Below are 18,867 nucleotides of genomic sequence, written 5' to 3' on the forward strand. Positions count from 1 at the left end.
ACATTTACGGCAGGGATATCTGGAGTAGAGGTCTTCTCGGGTCCAAAGAAATGTTCCTGACCCAAATTACTTTTTACCCGAGCCTGACGTGCATAAATATTTTTTTAAAGAAAACCAGAGACAAACCTGATACATAAACCCGAGTCCGACCCGAACCAGTAGCCATTTTTTTTATCCCGACTGGACCTGGATGTAAACTTTTTACCCAAGCCCGACGTGCATAAATATTTTTTTTTAAAGAAAGACCCGAGACAAACCTGATACTTGGTCCCGAGTTCGACCCGAACCAGTAGCAATGTTTTTAACACGACTGGACCTGAATGTAAACAGCAATCTGCAGCCCCGCAACCAATTAGGCTGCAGCTCCAATAATTTCACTTTGTTATCTGACGACGACACTAAGGTAACCGCTAAAATGTACATTTAAAATTGATTGACAGGTCTGTCTCAACAAAAATTAACCTACCGCCAGCTACGCGAATGATGTTGCAAGCGCTCTTGGCAAACAGGAGGGGTTGGTAAAGGACATTGACGCACACACGCAAGATAGTTTGTGGGTCCATTCGTCAAAAACACATTCATTTTAAATAACCCAAGACCCGATGCAACTATTATTATACCCAACCCGTGTCCGAGGTCTTGGGTCGGATCTCTGGTTTTCAGATCTAAGTGAACACGTGAAGACCTCTAATCTGGAGCTACAAAAATGTATAGTATGTGAAAAATAATGTGTTTTTTAATAAGGGTGTCACGATTTCGATTTTAAATCGAAATCGATCGAAATTAAGTCACAACCTCGAACTTCGAATCAAAAAATCGGATCGTCGATGCTGCCACGCCCCCATGTCACGTCCGGTCGGCCTGCCAAGCGGGGGAAAATAAACTCTCAGAAGTGCCTTTAAAAACATCCATCCAGCGGAACGCGATTTATATTTTAAACACGAGGGATGTATTGCTCCATGAAATGCATATCATAAACAGGATTACTACCTAGTGATCTGCCTTCGGACAGAGCGCAGCTCTCTGCACGTGCACGAGAGAGTCGCCAAGATGCAGCGGGTTTACTTTTAAACAAAAGGTATAGTTTGCCTCAGCTCGCATGAAACGCATAAAACTGAACAAATACGTAAGGATTATTACTTAAGTTTATGTTTAGACTTTGGACAGATGCGAGATGCGCATGCACGTGAGACAGAGAGAAGCGCAGCTGCTTATGACGCACCGGTTTTAGTTCAGATAATAGGAGTCCAAGACGCGCGCATTGGTCTATCTGCGTGCAAGAAGGAATTCTCTCTCTACAAGCTCTCTCGCGTAAAGTAAAGCCCACAAACCCCCATGCGAGGAAAAGCACGCAATGTGCATGTTAATGTGAAACTATAATAATAATAATAATAATAATAATAATAATAATAATAATAAAGGCATGTAATTTTTTGTCTTATAAAAATCATTTAAAAATCGAGAATCGAATTGAATCGTGACATCAGAATCGAAAATGTAATCGAATCGAGGATTTGGAGAACTGTGACACCCCTATTTTTTAACCATAATCCACGCGAACATACCAAATACACAAAATAACGTTATTTTTTAGCAATGAAATAGGTGCTCTTTAATCAATTAGAGGGCGGGCTGTAAATGTGTGTTCACATGTGACGACAAAACTGTGAAACATATACGTACCAGATTTCCTTATCAACAATTCCACAGCATACCAGACATTCCCAATTGACAATACTTGAATTTCATTCAACAAACTCAAGCGATCCTGACTGCGGCTTTCAACAGCATTAAACTCAAACAGCTCTAATTTATTAAGGTGAAATTGTACAGAGGTGTAATGACTTTTGGAAGCGTTAGCGCACGCTTCCTCCCAAAGCCAGAAATAATGTTTTAGCATCTAATGCCCTGTTTATGCCTGTGTGGTCCATAGTGAAGCAGGCCAAGCTAAAGCCGGCCCGTTAGAAGGGCATACACTCCGTCTTTTCTTCAAACACGGACCACAGGGAAGCCACGCTCACTGTAAGACCACCAAGACTCATCCGACAAAGAGCAGAAATTCACGGTCACAATGCCGATGTGTTCAGAGTGAGCAAAAACACACGAGGAGGAATAAAAGTCTTTCTCAAAACAAAGACTGACTGTAATTAGCTGAATGTGCAGTCATGAGGGTTTTTTAAATAGTGTTCAAAACCTTTAAATGATGGAAAAATTCACAAAGAATAATTAGGGTGCTGGAAAGAATTTAAAATAAAATATTTTTGCATTTACTGCTGTCATGATCACTAGAAAATTTCCAATAAGCAAATATTGCTTAAATTTATATAATAATTATTATGACTTATTTGTCTGCAGCTGAATTGCATAACCAACATAAAACATCGTTCCATCTCAAGGAACAACACACATATTGACCTTGCACTGTAAGTCACTTTGGATAAAAGCATTGCCAAATGCATAAATGTAAAATTATTTTAAATGTGCTTGTGCAGCACATATGTGTAAATATGGCAAATTATTTCAATAAGTTTACCCCCAAAATATCTAAGAATTGTGAATATTACTTGATTTTCCTGGATTACGCCAAAGTGCATTAAAAACCTAAAATTTACAAATGAAAGCAAACCCTTCATTTGTTCCCTCTCATCAGTCTTGTTCTCAGACGCCCCTGTAGAGACGACGTTTTAGGAAACGGTCTGCTGTGGGCGAAACATTTCCTGTTATAGCAGCAGAATATCCTGTGAGCTGAGATTTTCATTATTTTCATATGCAGCTCCATTTCACAATACAGCGGTCTTCCTAAAATAACAAAAAAAGACAGAGTGGACTCTAGGACGATTTAAGAAACAACTTATAAAAACGACGTTTGCCCTTGCAAAACTTAATGCATGCCACAGTCACCATGAAGTTGCTAGGTTTAAAAGTCTCTATAATATTCTGGTCTTTACATATTGCTTAAATCTCTAATGCATGAGACCAGTTTTTTTGGAGACAAAGAGAATGCATTTATTACCTACATATTAAACAATATATTTGTATTTTTTTCCAAACCCCTAATGAAGAGTGCAGACATAAGAAAAATATATAAGCATGTTTTCTACTTTAAATGAGGGAAACATGCATGCATTATGGATATGATAAAAAATACTTGTACAAACCAGAAGCAATAGCCAACAATAGCCAAACAAATAATATTTATTTCATTTTATGTTTTTTATGCCGTTAATGATGAAGAAACCGCGTTGGATTTGACATTTCTCTGTTATGGACGTGACAATTCTGAAATGTGCACTTACTTAATTATGGCACACAATAAAAACTGCTTTAAAGACTTGGCATTGATGTTTAAACCTCCAAATATTTATATCCAAGATATCGGTATGGTTACTTTTCATGATATTTGCATGAAATTACCCACGTGATGTTAATGTCTGAGAGAACACAGAATGACCTGTTGCACTGTATTGAGTCATTAAAATGCTTCCTCCTGAGATATTTTGATGAAGTCATGATACCCAACATGACCCTGAAATATTAGAAACAGCACAAATTTCTTGCCACATTTTCTTCGCTCTTACACAAACACCTGAGCTACAAACTCTCCACGAGCACCAAGCTCGTGCCAAAATCCAAACCTGCGAGGCGCGTGAAACAGACTGATGAATCACGGCTGTTAATTCACGCTCATTACGACCGCACGCTGCAGGGCGCTGACAGAGAGAGAGACAGACGTGATTCAAGACTCAAGCCTCCAGACCGTCATTTCTTAAAGAGCCGATTACACAACTTACGCAGACACACCTGAAGACTAAACAGACTCGAAGAAAGATGTCAGGAATTAAAAGCAGGCAACAATTTAAAAAGGTGGAGAAGCACTGAGCGAGGGAGAGAAAAAGTGCTTTCCACACGTGCTGCTGCTGCTTTCCAACGACTTGGAGCCGTGTTGAAAACCAGAGCCCCTTCATTTCACATTCACAGGAGCTGAGGTTGCTGGATGGGACCGTGAAAACTCAGGACCACTGACAAGAGGGCTGCACCCTCTTTATTTCCCTACTCTGATGTCACCAAACACATGACCCAGCCTCTCCAGTAACAGCCCATCAGGAGGGGAAAAAAGTGTGTTTTAAAGCGTACACGTTTTTGGATTGCGAGAATGTCTCATTCCCCTCACAAACAACCACAGAACCACAAGTGCGGTGCGCGAGATTTCCCCAGGACGACAGGAGGGAGCCAGTGGGGCGTAAATGGTTAATCAGAGTGGGTCAACCCAAGTCACAGAGACCCAACGAGTCTGTAAGTACGCTCTAACCACACTAGTATAGCCGTTATTACGTTTCCAACCGGTATCTGCGCCTGAACCTTCTCCTCGGCTGCAGACATGCGAACCGAGCTCATACATAGATGACATCCGCTGCGGAGCGTCTTCCAAGTGTGGTGTGTTTGTTTGCCTGCTTTCGTCTCTACGTATGCCTTGATATGATTTGTGCTCCCAGTTTAGGACTTCAAGGGTCACCACGACCTCCAAAGGAGAAATCTGAGGATATTCACGTGTGGCTATGGCGTCTAACAGTCTTTTCAGCTCGGTGAACCCATGCCAGCAGAACTTTTTCTGGGGTAAGTGCTGTGAAAAATTATTTTCATTTCGCTGTGCTGTGGTTCAGTGTCGGGTCATACAGAAGTCAAGCGGCACCAGCCTCGGGTCAATAACCAATCACAGACACACACGCTCTTCTGATGGTATCTAGCGTCGGGTACGGCGCAGAAAGCCACTTCACAACCGGTAATAGTCGCTGTGTTTACGTTTGCAAACATGCCGAGATGCCCAAATGTTTGTATAACTTAAAAATACATATGTGGAAGGAGAAAAACTCTACGGGACGTATAAACATTCGCTCTGTGTTTTAATTTAAAGTGCTGCATTAGAACAAGATGTGGAAAACTTCAGAGTTGAATATATTATACGTATAGCACTTACTGTATATGCCATGCTTACATTTGGTTAAGGTAATTGATGTATGCACAAACTAAATCATGTTCTGGTTAATGAGAGTGCATGTGTTTAACCTTATGAATGAAATGCATGAGCATGCAAACCTATCATTTTTATTTTTTTCACGTAATGGGGCTGCAGAAATACTCTATACAGAAGTGTCTGTGGTCTCTCTTAAAGAGTTCGACATTAACATACTGTGAGAAAGCCAAACCGTGATTGAAAAATGAGTCCGGCATAATACAACACAGAAAAAAACCACATGTAAAACACAATCTATGCAAAATGCATTTGAATACCTCAGCTATTCAAAATTTACTAACATGTAAAACACAAACAAATCCAAAACTAGTCAGGCAATCTTATCAGACAGCACATATGAATATTGTCAACACAATGCTTTAATTTCATCAAACGATCTGGTACTTACAGTACACGTTGCTCTTAAGCACGTCGCTGAATTCGAGGGCGTTCAAGACAAACATTTGGAGGTGGATACTGATATTGAGACGGACAGCTCGGGCTATATGGTTTTGTCATCACTGTCTGTGCGAAGTACATCAAGACGTTTAACGTGGCGTTCCTAAAACATGAGACCCTTGAGGCGCATAATATCTCACAAAACATGCTAAAAGCTGCGTCAGCAGTTGGGTAACTGTATGCTTCATGGTTACACACTATAAGCAGACTAAACATCTTAATGAAATACCAAAACATTTAAGCACCTTTTGGAAATGTTTAAGGTAACGTTCAAGTTAACAGAAGTGAGTTTTAATGGGATTTTGGCTTTGGAAATCTCTTGAAATGATTTAAAGCCACTGAAAGTGGAGCATCGAATTTCAAAACAACATTATTTCTATATCATTAAATAGCAGTTACCTTCTTGCAACCATCTCGATGATTTTATCAAGCATATTATAGACATTATGGCTTTAAGCATCACATATATATTAATAGAAAAATGCCCAGCTGTCAACTTATATAAAGTTTCAAGAATATGACACAAACCTGAAGATTTAGTGGCTCGACTACTAAAAAAATAAAAAAGTTACAGGTGACAGACAGCTATCTGACACAGAAAGCATACAGATGTTAAACAAACCCTTGGCACATTTGGTGAAGCGTCACTAATCAATTACGAGTCTGTAGTTTGGCTCAGAGATGACATGTGCTTTTCATTTCGCGTATGCGACTGATATCCCCGTCTGGATCGGGCGGCTTCATTCAACTAATTGATAATCACAACTCTCGTTTACACTAGAAAAACAACATTAAGAGACGAAACGTGACCTGCGTAACCGATCCCAACCATTGAAAACTTCCTTTTTAGAAAAGAAGTTAAAAGTGAATGAAATTCAATATCTGCAGGCAGAGTTTTGATTTTAAATTGGAAAGTTCCCAAACTCATTTTTAACGTTTCCTGTATTGACGTGCGTCAGTCAAACTCAATGTTCTTTGATTGTGTGTTTGCGGTAAATACGCTTTACATCTTCACGTTATATCATCACATGTTTGTTTGTGAGGAAGAAGAAAAAAACAGCTTGCGTTTATCTTGGCTTCTAGATTAAAGATGTGGACCGACATGAAAAACGTTTCTGCATGTGTGACACGTTAGGACCAAATCACAGCATCAATCGGACCATGTGTATTCCTTTAACCTACGTTTGTCGCTAACGTAACGCATGCGATAATCTGTCTCAAAATCTATAATCGCCTGTTCATGACCCATGGACACATTCACAGAGCAAAATCAATGATATTTTGCTTGTCAAAAAAGAAGTGAACATGCAGTTAAACAAATTACAGACTGAATAGCAACAAAAATGAGCCCTGATTCCTCAGAGGACAAAGTAATGTGAGACAAATTCATTTTGTTGAAGCAATTCCTCAGGGCAGACGAGACACACACATACATGCTTCAGATAGGAACAATATACATGCAAATCAGGATTTTATTTTTTGTGCTTGTTTCTTATAGTGTAGTAAAAAGTTTGAAACCTCACATTGTAAAACGTTCACAGCATTTGTCAAATCAACATATCATTTTATATTACTTTAACTTGAAGTTAAACAATTTCAACTTGATTTTAAAGCCAAAACTTAAAATAGTAGGTTGCATTGCCTTGCAAAATCAAGTTGTTTAAAGTTCATGCTTCATATTTTACAGTGCATTAAAATATATTATTAAAATATAAAAAAAATATATAAAATTATTAAAATCTGAAAAGAAACAGTTTTAGGATTTTTAAATGTTAAACAAAAAAGCATTTCTACACTGTAAAAAATACTTTGCTGCCTTAAATTTTTTTGTTGAATCAATTGGATTTACAAGTCATTTTAACTTATTTATCTTGACTAAAGATGAGTTGTTATAACTACAGGTGAGTTGTTATAACTTATAAAATTAAGTTGACTTTTCTCAACTATATTTTATAAGTTGTGACAACTAAGCTCTGTTGACATGACTTGTAAATCTGAGTTGATTTAACAAAAAATGTTAAGGCAAAGTATTTTTTACAGTGTATTTGGACATTGGCTGACTTTATCAACTTTTTTGAACAATCTGATGTTGTTTGAAATATCTGAGTTAACATCATCACACTGTAAAAAAAATGCATGTTAAACAACTTGAATTTGCAAGTCAATTCAACATACTAGATTTTGATATGATAAGTTAACATAACTTATAAAAACAAGTTGAAATTGTTTAACTTAATTTGTTAAGTTAAAGTAACATAAAAATATATGTTGATTTGATAAAAATGCTGCATTTATTTTTTAAAGTGCATGTTTTGTTAAAGCCATGTCATTACAGCAGAAAGAGAGACAACAAACCCTAAAAAAATATTACATTTATGTTAACGTTTCAATTAAACTCTTTAAAATTGTAATTAAAAATGTCCAGAAGTAATATTTTGTATTCCACTGTATATTCAATATTTAGGAGCACCCATGTTGATCAATTATAGCAATAACAAAAAAATACATTTTATATTAAAATTATAAAATCTTTGTAAACTTTATTTGTATCTTTTTATTTATGATACACTAAGGGACATTCATGCTTCATCTTTACTGTACTATAAAGAAACGTTTCTCTCACTAAGACCTCGTGTCACATACCCTTTATCCAATTGGTTTCTCCACATGACAAAGCAAGCCATTGATGTCTCCTACAAACTTAGGGGGGAGCGTCTTAGAAAATAATCAAACACTTAACCATTGAGTCGCAGTCAGCCAAACACAACATTAAAAGTGGGAAACAATAAATATCCCCATAACATAAAGAGACCCGACTTCTGTAACATGGAAACCCAGTCAACAAACCATCAGAGTGCCCACAAACCGTCTTTAAATCATAGCCAGCCGACCCAGCGTCTCTGATATATCGCTGTTTGAAGCAGCCGCTGATGGAAATATATATGAAAAAATACAAAATATATAGGCAGTAGATGTGTTGATGTAAGTGTATTTAAAGAGCTGGAATCCAGACAAACAGCTCAGATAATGAATTGCTCTCTGTGACATAAACGTTTCATGCTTTTTACCATCTCTACAGTAAATGGAAATCATATAAAACATTATACATATGATATAAAGTAGGTTTACGTGTTACTAGTAAAACATCAATTTAACAATGCAATTTTATAAAAACATAAAATTGCATAAACTGTCCTGGAGAAAAATACATTTTTAGATTTACATTAAAATGAAAACTTTTAGATAACACTATATTTACATATTTCTTATATTGACCACTCAGCTATAGAAAAAACTATGAATTTTAAATTCTGCATAACATAAACTTAATTTCCCTTCAGACACATTTACAGGCAAATGTCTCATACCTCCTATATTTCTTATTTGTTTTTATAAAGCATTTGGAAAAGCAGAGGAGGGGTATTGCTAAAGAAAAAAATACTGTATAAACACTCGACTAACAATGCCAAGAAGCAATTTCTTTCAAAAACAAGACAAAAATATCTACTTATGCTATAATATTGCTAAATGTATCAGATCGTACTTTCTGCAGTCAAAGCTTCAGGCACATTTTAATTAAATGTTCAGATAAGCGACCATTGACTCCATTCGGCTGTACCAAAAACAATCAAGTGATTCCAGCGCTGGAGAGTATCTACATTTCACAAGGATTTACCTGTTCGGCCAAATAACCCGCCATTGCCAAAGCCTGCCAGCTCTATTGATTTAACCTCAGCAGGAATGCAGAATTTTCTTAAGCCAGACAATTACTTCAAAATATTTATAATACGATACACAGCAGGGAAACAAAATGTAAAAATGTCCGGAATGAGAGGAAGAAAACTGGAGCTTTTCTCAACCTCGCCTTCCTTTCCAACAGCGGCTCTGGAGCTCACCACAGTGGAAATGAAGTGTTTTAAAACAGGCCTGCGTAATGCTTTATTTCACCCTAAAAATGTACATTTCGATATATAAACAATAAGCAAAGAGTTGGGAGTCGAACTGTCTGTCCAAAACACAATTTTGAACTGGAAAAACAGGCATGCGTCCAATATGTGCAATTCCAGATTCACTCGATTTGAGGTAAACAAATCCTCAAAAATGAAGAAGCCTCCAAACCCATAAGTTATCATACATATGAAGTGACATCACGCTCATAATCAGATATGCCAATCGGACGTGCACGCATGCCAACACATCAGGGTGAGAAACGTGCAAAACGCACACAGCCGCAACGCACGTGGTAACTTCAACTTTAGCTTTAAAGGACAAAACATGCACGGTAATCTGACCACAGCAATGAGACCTGAGCGTATCAAATGTCTGGTCGAGGAGCAATGATCGGCCCTTAACATGCGGGGTCTGATTCTATAGCATCCAGTTCTCGTCTTCGGTTACAAGTGTTTTGAAACCACAAAAGAAACACTTTGTCATCTCAGAGATTTTAAAGCTCAGGGGTATTGGGCTGCGGACGCTACTCTTGCATATCTTACCGCATCACTGTGCTAAACGAAGCGGGGTGTTTGAAATCACAGCATTTTTAATACAGAATATTGAGTTGGTATATAAGTTGTGCAATGTAGAAAATGAGTTAGCAGTGTTGATAATAAAGAGATATAAGAACTGACAGATCCACAATCAGTGCTACGTGGAAACAATATTCTTAAGGGTTAATGCAGAGGTTCTCAATGGCAACCCAACAAAATACGTCTTGAAATATGCATCTAAAGTATTGGTCTTCAACAGGGGGTATGGGGTCCCTTGGGGGTCCGTGGTGGTATTAATGTGGGTCCTCCAAATATTGTTTAAATTCATTATTATTTTGCATGAAATTAGGCATCCAACAAAATGCATTAAAAGTCTAATAATAGAGATGATAAAACACAAATGATGGTTCCCATATTAAATGATATAAAACTTAATTAAAATGGGGAAACCTTTATTTAAATATAGTCAATATATTTAAAATGTTATGTAGTATGTTAAGTAAGTATTTGTGAATACAAAAGTGAATTTTAATATCTTTGTAACGTAAAAATGTATAAATCTATAATTTAATTTGATACATGTACTGGGGGTCCCTCCTCCTCTCTATCCATTAAGGGGTCCTTTGCCTAAAAAAGGTTGAAGACCTCTGATCTAAAGAGTTCCTATTAGTAGCTTAGACAAGAGCCACCACATTTTGGTACCAAATGTAGACAAATCTGTACCGAAATTGTACATATCGGGACCTTTTAAAGGTGACAGATTGGGCGATTTTTGACAATTTTTTCGGACAGTAGCTGTTTCCATCAATTTGTATGTGCATTTTCGAGATGTGCATAAAAAACACGAAGATGTGCATAAATTACAAAAAATTGCATAAAAAAAACGTATGCACAATGCACATAATTGAGTCGGGTATACTTCTTAACCGATAAGGAAACATGTCCATGAACTACGATGGAAACACTTAAAACTAATTAATCCCTAGATGCATCATGTGACTTTGTGTGTTGAATGGGCAAAACTGTACTAACCATCTAGCAAAACTCATTGCACAGCATCTAAAATCTAAAAAGTTCTGAAATGAAAGACATTTTAATCTCAATGGTTCGGTATTATTACTTTACACGACTATCTTAATTGACTGTCAACTCAAACAGCAGGAATCAACATCCGAGAGCAAAAAAAAAGGGTGTAGTCTATAGTGTTTTGTCTCCGGCTGTGCGCTCTGATGTGATTATACATAAAAAAGTTTAAATACAATAGCTTTAGGCATTTCTTATTGATATTTGGTGCTGCTAGTTGATCAGAAAGTGACGATTTTGCTCTTGTCAGAATGGAAACGCATGCTTTATTCGCAAATGCTTAATGCGATATTCCAATTATGCGTATAGATTTAATACGCAACTTTGAAAACAAAGCTCGTGTAGGCTGAGACAATCACAGAGGTTTGATTTACCAGCTGTTAAAAATTGTTAATAAAAATACAAATGTATACACAAAAGCTTTGCAATCAATAGTAAAAGATACAGCAACTGTTTTCCCCTCACTTTTGAAAGCTGGTAATCTAATTAATTTACTATCCCAGCTCAGCAAATGCAAATAATTTCTTGCATTTTATTTACATTAAGCGTTACTTTTGTGTCTGCCTCTTTTGCATACAATATCAATTTCCTGAAGGCAGGACACAACTCAAATAAGGTCCATTAGCAACTTTTAATGCGGTGTAAATGGGCCAGGAAAGACGTATGGAAATGTTGAGACTCCGATTTAAGCTCCATGGAGAAAAACAATCATTAAGAATTAACTCCACAACCGAGTGTGTTGTCAACAACACTGTTTTTCTGATTGAAACGACCGTTGACTCATCCTCTGACGACATTTGTCAGGCTCCTATAGTTAATGAACTAGACATCACGGCTCCTGTTTCATTGTCTCGTGTTCACAGAGCTACTTGTAAAAAAGCTACTTTGGTATATCACCGAATCCTTTGGGGAAATAACAGGCACTCGGTGAAGTATAAAGGCCAGGGCTTATGTAAAATTAATCAGAAAGATTCGGCTCACAGAGGTTGACACTGTCTATTAATACGTGTTCCTCCTCAGTGTTAAATATGTATTAGACGTCCAAAGGCGAAATTCACCTATGAAGTTGTTTTCCACTGAAAACTGAGGAGTAGCGCTGCAGTTTGATACGCTTGGAGAGGTTTGAAAGCCAGGAGAAAATCCAGAGCTTTCAAAGAACAACACAAGTTTAAGCACAATCGCCGTCGTTTTGCTGACAGAGACGGCAAGGATCTCTAAATATTAACAAGGCTTCATATTAATAAACATGACACTTCTGGATCCAGATAAGCGTAAACTACAATTAACGTAAAAGGAAACATATAAACGAACAAACTAAGGTAATTTGAAGATGTTTAAATATTTATGGTAAAGCCTCCAACTGGGATTGATTGAAAAGTTTTTCTGTTTATATCAAAACAAGATTGTTGTTTCGTCCCAGTTCGAAGACGTAGGAGACGAACGACTGAGTCGGAAAATAATCCAATTGTTCTACAAAAGAAGCCGATATGGAAAGCATGCTTTAAAGGAATCCTCGATGTATGCTTTTAATAACAACTCTCCAAAACATTCCGCTCGGGAATTTCGCCATTGATATTTTTGTTTGGTGCACATCAATCAATCGATCATTAACGCTCCAGGATTTCAGCAGTCCGGCGTTCACGTAACCTCAACTACAGAAAACAAAGAACCTATAGAACCTACTTATTCAGATTCGACTTCATAATGTAAGACTCAACTATTCAGGAATCTCTCTATTGTTCTGCGTCTGTTCCCAGAAGTATTCCGAGACGCAGCGGTGAGCTTACTGGCATTAATATGAAGGGCGTGCATCGTGAAGCACGGATAAATATAAGGCCGACTGTTCTTTAATTTACTCCGTCAGCAACTTTTTAAGAAAGTGAAATTATGCATCATCAGACCTTCAAGTCACATTTAATCAGTGTTGCAAGCCTCTGGATCGATCCCAAAATCTACTGAGCTCCCTAGGAAGACAGTATTTTAAGTCTTCATATATTATTTGTGTTCCCAAAAATGTTGAGCAATCTAACGGTTTCATTTCAGACAAAACAGCATCTCACTGGATTCTGAAACAAAGCTTATATAGGGATACTGCATATATTTTATTCAAAGACTAAATTAATGAAGAAAATGTGGTCATTCGAAAGCTAGTACAGCAAAGAGTTAAATTCTCTCTCTGTGCAGAAACACTAGAGTTAAACTGTGGTAAACAAATACTCAATGGTGATGAGAGGTACATTTCAGTCCCTCAATTACAGTCTGGTTAACCAGAGCCTCTGTGAGCAGCTCATTACTGATGTTTGTCTCCATCCAACATACAAAAACATTCAAGGGGCCTTGAAAGCAAAGCAGGGTTTTACGGGCCGTAGCCCAGGACACCGAATCGCACAAAAGCCCGTGGGTTGCTAGTCAACTGCCCAGGTCCTGTAGCGTGCTGAGGCGAATGCGGTTAGACGGACGTAATTCCATGAGTGGACGGTGTGCCATCCTGGCCGGGAATGTCACCGTCTACTTCCCGACAACTCTGACTTGCATTTAATTACAGTAATGGCTTACGTTCAGTAATTGAGGGTAAATTAAAGAGCCACATTCAATCGCATTCAACTTACAACAAAGTCAAGAGTTTTATTCTTTATTATGAATATAAAATATCCTCTCCTTGACATCATGTCACACATTCGTTTAATTATTGTATTGCAGTAAAGGTAGTTTTGCCCCAATTTTCAAAAATAAAAACACAACTAAAAATGAGAAAATCTATATAAAACAAACAATGATATACTCCATTAAAATACCTTATAAAGTTATTCATTCTTATAGTCGTACTATACATTTAACAAAAAGTGGTATTACTGTGAAAACCGTGATATTTTGTAGTACATTAAAAGCATTATGCATTTATAATAAAGAGATTTTTTGTAATGGTATTTAGAGAAATCAATCTTTGAGCATAAAGCTTTTCCAATGATTAAATAATCGTCTCATCGCAATTGTTTGACCTCATCGCAATGATTTCAGGTCACCACAATGATTGCACATCTCTCTAAAAACACGCTGCAGCGCCTGTATAAACGAGACAGTATCAGATGGCGCTCCTTAACTGACATGATACATTGCAAAGCCATTAAATACATGTGTACTAATTGTACTAATATGACCTTGGTATGATTGGCTACTTTTTAATTTTGATTGCATTTTTATTTTCAGTTATTTTTCAGAAATGTTATTGTGTTTATTTCTTATGAATTTTCAGTTTTTGAAAAATATATTTGTGTGAAAAACAAGCAAAAAATCTATGAGATTTAAAAGTCAAAGCAATAAAACAGATAATTAATCTTCATAATCTGCAAAGTCCTAAAACACGCAATTAATTGTCGTAATCGTCAGAATTTATTCAACAATTATCCGTCAGCCAAATTTCTTAATCGTGACAGCCCGATTTGAGCAAATAACAGTAGTTCAGCTGGGACAGGAAAAAGTATTTTAACGTATAATTTATAATTAAGACTTAAATGTAAAAATAGGACTACACATAGTGGAAATGATGGGTATTTGTGTTTAGAGAGAGGAGTTTGACTCGACTCTGGCTCCATTTGAAAGACAAACAAACTAAACAGCTCAACAGCTCACGCTTCTCTAGCTGAAGACAGTCGGCACAAATACTTTTAAATCACGTGTAAAAAGTGCTACGTCTATCAAAAATACAGTACAAAAAAGTGTTTCAGTCTAAAAGTCCCACTTAAATATGTACATCATTACTTCTATATTGTTTGCCAAATGAATGATTTTATAAAAGAGGTCAGGACATTACCCTGAGGCAGTGCAAAGGAAAATGTTTTACTTCCACTTTGATTTTTTTCATACTTTCCACACTGATGTTTGTGGACTAATATATTTCCATATTTTAATCTGTGTGCATTTTGGATCTAGGAGCTTTTTCCAGGTTGTGAGGTTTTTCATTCTGGAGGTAGAGCCTAAAGAGAAGCAACACAGGACTCAAAACCCACAAAAATGCTTGTGTTGGTTATTTCTGAGCACAGAAAAACTGCAGTATTAACACAAATAACTACGGCAAAATAAATACGGGTGCTAAATTTTATACATCCCATAAGTATTTTTATTAAGTTGAGTGGAGTTTTCTAGACTGTTAGCACGATAGTGTCAAATTTGAACAAAACAATTCATACAGTGGACAGAAAGGCAGTGATGAAGCTCAGAGTTCACAGAGGCCTTGACGCGGCTTTGATCAGGTTACGACACGATACGCTTGAAGTCAGCAACAGTTAAAGGCAATGTGTCCGGGTGCATCGCCTTACCAACATTAAATGTGAGCTTAGTTAACTGAAGCATCATTGAGAGTTGTCTATAACAGGGGTTTTCAAACTGGGATGTCCCGCAGGGGTCCCCAAGAAAGTTCTAGGGGTTCCCAAAATAATGGTAAGTCTTCTGTGTAACCAATTATTTATCAAATAATTTCTCTATACAAAATATGGATATACACTCTAAACATGGCTAAGTTATTTTTTACCCAATGGGTAAGGATTGGACGGAACACACTGCTGGGTTAAAATTGATCCAACTGCTGGGTTATTATACCCCATGGTTGCATAACATCAACCCAACATTGGTTCATTTTTAACCTAACACGGGGTCATTTTTAACCCAGCAGTGTGTTCTGTCCAATACTTACCCATTATGGGTCAAAAATAACCCAGCCATTTTTAGAGTATATATTTAGGAACAGGGTCCTTTGCTAGTTTCATCATACTGTATGTGGGGGTTGACGCCATCACAAAGTTTGTAAACCCCTGGTCTATAAATTCATCCTAGACGTATTAGATTCATTCATTTTGTCGGTTAACTGATTAATATTACTTGCCAAAAAAACTATGTGAATATGCATGATAAAATGTCAGAGACATCTTCTCGATTTCTTGCTACAAAATCTACAATCATTTAAGATGATTCTTACATTACAGAAATACAATAAATGTATTTTAATTGGAGTGGGATTATTTTGAAGATCATAAAGGTTGCTCAGATCCAAAGAGAAGCAAAATGTCGACCGTATTAAACTGTCCGTGTTGTCTTTAGCACCTTATGTCTATATCATGCTATAATCCTTGGCCTCTTTTACAAAGCACTAGATTATAACAAAACTGATGACAGGACATCTGACAGACATTTCTATGCTTTTTTGTTGTCAAATATTAAATGAACATGTTAGATTGTTGTTTAAATCATTACGGTTAAGATCATCCTTGCGGTCATTGTTGTTGCTTTTGTTCGCAAAACCACAGCAGAACAAAACTCACGAAAACAACCCGAGCAAAGATATCATTTAGTTCACACCCAATGTAGACATCACCTTTACCTGAACAAACTGTAATCATGTTGTTATGCTACCAATAAAGAACACAAAGACATTATTAGATGGCACTTTGTTTTTAAAAACAATGAGAGAAAATATATCAGACAAGTCAATTAATCATCCAATAGTTGGACAATTTGAGATTATGAGCTCCTGCTGGAAATTCAATATGTCATTGTCAACTGGATTTGATAATTGTTAATATAGTATAAAATACACATTTATAATAGCTATCTATTACCCTTTAAATTGCGCAAATTGACATTGCGAATTGAAAATACGGCCAATAGAAACACGTACATTTCTCAAAAACTCCTATATAATCGAAAAAAAAAATTACGCTTGCATGAGGTTATTTTTTAAGCAACTCAGAAAAGGTGTATTTCGCTAAACTGCAATGGATGCCGTTTATTTGCATTTTCACTTCACCTGATATCACATAATATTTACATAATTATTTTTTTGAAGATGAAGTGGTATGAACTAAAATCTCCCAGAAACCCCACAATACGTTTCTGCTCCCAAGTATGAGAGGCTTTTCTTGACAATAATGTTTGGATAACACTCCTACAACTTGGTTTTGCAAGTCAATTCAATCCACTGTTTTAAGTTTTGACGTGTGATAAGTTGACATAACTTATAAAAACAAGTTGAAATCGTTCAACTTATTAAGTACATTTTTAAAATATATGTTGATTGACAAAAATCACACAATAAGAATTTCTACAAAACTAATTTTAATTTAGGCATCATTTATTAGATTAAACTGTGTACATTTAATTCATTTATTAGTTTGTATCACATTTGCTAACTTTTTACCTAAATAACATCTTTATGCATACTATTAAACAGGCACCTTGCTCTTAAAATGCCATTTATATGTCCCTTTATATTGAAATAAAAGAACTGGAGCAGATACTAGTGAAGCGTTCCTGTAGCTCAGGATTGCGGTAGCAACGCAAAAGCCATGGGTTTGATCCCCAGGGATCATACATACTGATAAAAATTAAACGCACTGTAAGTTACAAGCATCTGGCAAATGCATAAACATAAATGTGAGATACCAGTATCAGATATTGGAAAACTCACATCAACTTGAAAAAAATCCCTTTAGAGAGACTTATTTAGCTGATGATGAAAGCCAACCAGTAGCCTTCTTTAAATTTTAAAAGGCACATACGACAATTCTGTTGCCTCTATCAATGAACCACAAAACTTCCTGCCATTAATAAGTACAAGTGATGTCAATTAGAGACCTCCGTGAAGGCTGAAGCCGGTAGACAGTCACGGCAAGAGGAAACCGTCTTTACATTTTCCTCTGTTTCCAGACAGCTGGCGTGCCCAGAGCAGACAGCATCAAAAACACACACGCTCCCAAATGTGTCTGTTTTACAGTACGCACAGATGCCCAAAGTCTCAGCTGACTGTACCACAGACGCTTTCCTTTATGTAAGAGGCGTCTGTGATTTTCACACTTCAGTTTCAACGGATCACAAAAGAACTGCGTCGCTGACAATCGTACAATGCTCGGATATAATATCTCCATATCGTCGGTCCAAAGAGCGCAGTGCCTGCCAACGATGAGGGAAAATCTTTCAATTGGAGGCCATTTAGTCTCCATAAAAAATGCCTTTGACTGCAAGCTATAATTAAATGTCTTTCAAAAACATAAGACCGGCAAATTGAAGCCCGTCCTGGAGTTGTATGGTTTCAACAAAAGAGAGTTTTCCAAAGTATAAAACTACACACGAATGTGCAATTTAAGTCATGAAGTGAGATTTAACAGGAATAGAGTCCAAGTATTGGCATTTTAGCTGAAACGACAAAATACGAATAAGCTGTAGTAAAATTAAAAAGTGATGTTAGTCACAACAGCAGAGATCTAGATTTGTGCTATTGCATCCAAACCTGGCCATCCAAACTGCTTACAACAACAGATATTGGTTTAAACAGTATTAAACACTAATTTCATTAAATTTATCGTTGTTAACATTATACTGTGAAATGTAAGACAATCAGAAAACATAAATAAGCAACAACAAAAAAAAACAGCTTGCGCCAGCGCAAACCATCATTTTGGCATTAAATAATGATGTCGGGATTTACTAAAGATGCGCAGTGGATAATTAGCGCTAAAAAAATTTTTTTATATCCTATGCATTTCTAGGAGTTTCCCTTTCAGACGCAAGATTTCTGGGAGGAGAGGATTTAAATGATTCACGCAATGTGATTTACTAATGTTTGCGCGTGTGTTATGACTGGTATTATTTAACACCGATTATACCACGGGTCTGTTGAATGCTGCATTCTGATTGGCTGAGAAATGTTCTATGGGTGTTTATTATTTTTCTGTAAACCGCACACCTAATTTTTCAAATGTCTTAAAAATAGGCACCAGAGCAATGTTTGTGGTAACCGTGGTATAAGCGGAATAATTGACTCCGGTCCTTTGAATT

General features: G+C 36.7%; 2 protein-coding genes across 6 annotated transcripts in view; one reads left to right on the top strand and one right to left on the bottom strand.

Moving 5' to 3' along the window:
* Positions 1 to 18,867, bottom strand: part of supt3h (SPT3 homolog, SAGA and STAGA complex component) — a 111,968-nt gene that overhangs the window by 85,137 nt on the left and 7,964 nt on the right. The window lies entirely within an intron of this gene.
* runx2a (RUNX family transcription factor 2a) overlaps positions 4,137 to 18,867 on the top strand; it is a 55,922-nt gene continuing 41,191 nt past the window's right edge. For 2 of the 3 annotated variants that reach the window (XM_055171725.2, XM_055171724.2), the window contains exons 1-2: positions 4,137 to 4,293; positions 4,494 to 4,614. In XM_055171725.2, the coding sequence (XP_055027700.1) occupies positions 4,557 to 4,614 (58 nt within the window). In that variant the 5' untranslated portion in view covers positions 4,137 to 4,293; positions 4,494 to 4,556. Of the gene's footprint in view, positions 4,294 to 4,333; positions 4,615 to 18,867 lie in introns of those variants that run through there. The other variant, XM_073869895.1, reaches the window with a different exon arrangement.

The sequence above is a fragment of the Misgurnus anguillicaudatus genome, chromosome 7 (genome assembly GCF_027580225.2).
Source record: "Misgurnus anguillicaudatus chromosome 7, ASM2758022v2, whole genome shotgun sequence".
NCBI lineage: Eukaryota > Metazoa > Chordata > Actinopteri > Cypriniformes > Cobitidae > Misgurnus > Misgurnus anguillicaudatus.